General features: G+C 41.1%; 1 protein-coding gene across 1 annotated transcript in view; it reads left to right on the top strand.

Annotated features, from left to right (window-relative positions):
- Positions 1 to 788: 788 nt before the first annotated feature.
- LOC101850698 (dynein heavy chain 6, axonemal-like) overlaps positions 789 to 3,816 on the top strand; it is a gene marked incomplete at its 5' end in the record, with an annotated part of 4,149 nt that continues 1,121 nt past the window's right edge. The window contains 3 exons of the mRNA XM_013091128.1: positions 789 to 888; positions 1,573 to 1,686; positions 3,426 to 3,576. Coding sequence (XP_012946582.1) covers positions 789 to 888; positions 1,573 to 1,686; positions 3,426 to 3,576 — 365 coding nt within the window. The remainder of the gene's footprint in view (positions 889 to 1,572; positions 1,687 to 3,425; positions 3,577 to 3,816) is intronic.

Here is a 3,816-nt window from a genome sequence, read left to right as displayed (position 1 = left end):
GAGAAAGAGAGAGAGGGGGGGAGAGAAAGAGAGAGAGGGGGGAGAAAGAGAAAGAGAGGGGGGGGATGATTTAGATTCCCGAGCAGGGGTGGTTTTTTTATTGAGCATCCCCGTTTGTCTGTTCGGGTGCCCTAGTGTGATTTGCTTCTTTCTTTTTCAAGAAAACATCTCTCATCCTTATATCAGTCCTCCTTGTTTTCTGTGTATGTTACTCTAGTAAAACGCTTGGCCTTTGGCACTTTGTGAGACCCAATTACTCTGCAAGTGCCGTAAAATTCGGTCTATAATTAGTCTCAGCTCGTGCTGGCTTTGACAAGCAGAGTAGAAGCCCTCAGTATTTTTAATTGTTTCGATGGAACTGTAGAATAGTTGAAAAGTACATGGGAAAAGCAGATAATATCATATATTATATTATTTCCAACTGACTGAAAATCCAAAAACAGAATCTTTTTTTTTTTTTGGAAGCATAATTTATCAGTTTTTTCTTTGTTGTTTTTTTTTCGTGTTTTTTGTGTTTTGGTTTGTTTGTTTTTTTGTTTGTTTTTTTGTTTGTTTGGGTTTTTTTGGGGGGGAAGTATTTTATTCATGTATTTATTGTTACTATTTTTGGTGGAAGCTTTGTTCTGAAATTGAAACATTAATTTTTATTTTTTGATGTCACCTTTGTGTTGCACAGTAGGGATTTTTAGAAAATGGCAACCTTTCTAGGAAATCACGAGTGGGTTTTTTTCTGCTGTCTTGTTATAATGACAAAGGTGAATATCCCCCCCCCCCCCACCCCCTGTCAGACTGGCGGCGGCACAAGAGGTACTGGACTCTGTGATGGCCGTGCTCAAGAGTAAACAGGACGCTCTCGCTGAGGTGGAGGACAAGATCAAGAAACTGCAGGTGAACGTCGTACACATATACATATATACACACACACTTACACGCACACAAACATACATACACACATACACACATACACACATACACATGTATATGCACACATACACACACACACACACACACACACACACACACACACACACTTGGTCAGGAGTTGCCTAATGCCTTTGACATTGGTTTATCAAAGATCGAACAGAGATGACGTTGATGGTAACTATTTTTCTATTTGCTTTGTGATGCTAGGATGTTTCTGCAAAGGGGAAGAATGGTTTCCAGCAATGTAAGCTTTTTTGTATTCAGGTTTTTATTTCTCAGTCTCTTTTTTTATTAATCCTTAAGATGGTTCTTATGTTCAAACTTCTGTTGTCGTTTTTTTTTTTTTTAACACCCAAGCGTATTGCTCAGATAAGGGGCGTCGTCATAGTCTAATAGTTATTTTCAAAACATACATTAAATTATTTCGCAAGTGATATTGCAGATAACACCATGAGGTGTTTGACCCTTTTCTTTAAAAATAAGACATATTATAATATTGTAAACTAGTTTCCAGCCGGTTCTCCTATTTTGAAGCTGTGTTCGTGGCGTTACAAGTAAGTGTTTGTTCGTATATAGAAGGATGCTACAAAGGGTGAGTTAGATTCCTGGCCGACATCTTTTTTAAAATTCTATTTATGTGGAGCACAGGCTGTCTATGACAATAGCGTCACCGAGAAGAAGAATCTGGAACGCAATATGGCCGTGACCGCTGCCCGTCTGAAGAGGTCTTCCAAACTCACGTCAGCGTTGGCTGATGAACAGGTGACGTCACTGTTTCTAGGGTTACAGTTTGAAGACAGTTCTTCTGTCCTTGACTCCAATTCTGGAGATTAACAACGCGGTTTTGATTTCAATACTTACTTTTTTTTAAACTTTTCTTCCGACCTCTGATATCTCACGGTGTCGAGGGGAGAAGTAAACATCTTTCTCTTGTTTGTTACATCGCTTATTGAAAAAAAAAATAATTTACGTGTACTTAATGCATGCTAAAAAACTAAGGGTCTACATAAAATGGGTTTGCATGCTCTCTTAAAAAGCAAAAAATGTTAATTATGAACAAATTGTAGTAACCTAAAAATAAGTCACATAGTTCTGGGTATTTCTACTGTAAGGCATTAGGGGATCGAAAGACATTGGTACAAAATAACAGCAACAAACAGATGGAAGTGGCTGACCAGTGAAGGACAACCTGTGTTTCTAACCAGGTGGTGTCGTGGGTATAAACATTTTAATGGATACGGGACAAAAGAAAAAGCCACAAAGCAATGTTGACATCGTTTGCCAACAATACGCAAATATCCCAGAGCTCACCCAGGACCACACATGATGTTGAGAGTCTTCTGGAAAGGACTTGTCAACTTTGTATACTTTCTGTGTGTCCAGTGCGAACTGACCACGACGTTGTATGTTGGGTGGTTGGAGGGTGCCACTAGAAGGTCCTACTTCTTTTCTGTCCCTCTGTTGTTGTCCCTGTATGTGTGTTGTGCTCTCTCCTTGTACCAAAGTGATCATTTATTGCGTCAATGTGCTTCTATTGATCTACCCAAACAAAAGCCGCTAAAATAAAGTGTAATAATGTGGACGGTTGGCAGGCGCTTTGGTGCAGTTTGCTCCGTCTCTCCAACCAAACATCTAAGCGGTCGTCTTTATCTCTTCTTCTTTTCTGTGTATGTTGATTTATCTAGTAATACCTCTAATCTTCGTTACTTTAATGACTTTTAAATGTGTTGCAAGTGCCATAAAACTCTTACTTACTTTACTTTTACTTTTTCATCCTCTGTTGCCGTTAAGCGTCGAGGGGAGATGCAGTTTTCTATGGTAGGCCAGCTCCGCAGCTCTTTCAGTTGTGATATTTTTATGTTTTCTCAGGGTTTCCTTGACGCCCTCGATCCACCTTTTGCGTGGCCTTCCTCTTCCTTTATAGCCTGAGTGCTTGGTGTTGTTAAAACTCTTACTGCACTTACTGAACTGCACCAACCGCCCCCTGTCTCCACCCAAGAATACTCCAGTATCTTCTTTTTTTTATAGTAGAGGGTTTTACGGCACTCGCAACTGCATAAGGTCATATGAGCGCCAAGGTGTGGGTGTCAACAGAGAAGTCTTTACTGGGAATCAGACTTATTCTGCTCCCCTCTCTAGCTTCAACAGCACAAAGTCTGCCTCGACTATCAGGGCACCCCAAGAATAGCAGGTCACAAGAGAGTGACAAACATACAAAACAAGAAGAGGAAAATTACAATAGTAAGGATTAGGAAAGAAAAAGCAGCAGTTCCCTGTTGTAGATCAGGCACAGTTATGAGCGTGACATGAATCAGCCCATTTACAATTCTACTGTGCTTGAAAGAGAAATGCCCCCCCCCCTTTGGGAATGGCCTGAAGACACTACACTCAGTTAAACATGAAATGGGGGCCGTTCCCGATAGACACATTTGCCAATAGATCTATGTCCAATGCACAACTGGAGTGAACCAACCGTCCCCTGTTGTCTTCTCCCCCGGCAGGTAAGGTGGGAGGAGAGTGTGGCAATGTTCACCACACAGCTGTCTAACGTGGTCGGCGACGTGTTTATCGCCGCGGCCTGTGTGGCCTACTACGGGGCCTTCACCTCGGTCTACAGGGAGGAGCTCATGACAGGTGTTGCCATGGCAACCAGTTTGTTTGTTTGTTCGTTTGTTTGTTTTTATTTGTTTTAATAACTTGATTTAATTTTTTTTGTCTTTCTGCTTTTCTTGGACTGCTGTTTAGGGCTCTTTTTCCTCTGTTGTTGTTGTGTGGGTTTGTTTGTTTTTCGTTGCTTTCAAGCAAACGTGTGCTTGTGTGAGAGTATGTGCATGTGATGTGTTGCTCGTTTTAGAAGGTCACCTTGACTACGTCGATCCGTCTTTTGTCTTT

The sequence above is a fragment of the Aplysia californica genome, unplaced genomic scaffold, assembly GCF_000002075.1.
Source record: "Aplysia californica isolate F4 #8 unplaced genomic scaffold, AplCal3.0 scaffold02254, whole genome shotgun sequence".
NCBI lineage: Eukaryota > Metazoa > Mollusca > Gastropoda > Aplysiida > Aplysiidae > Aplysia > Aplysia californica.
Note: the sequence above shows the minus strand (reverse complement) of the source record. Positions and strands in the feature narration are given on the sequence as shown.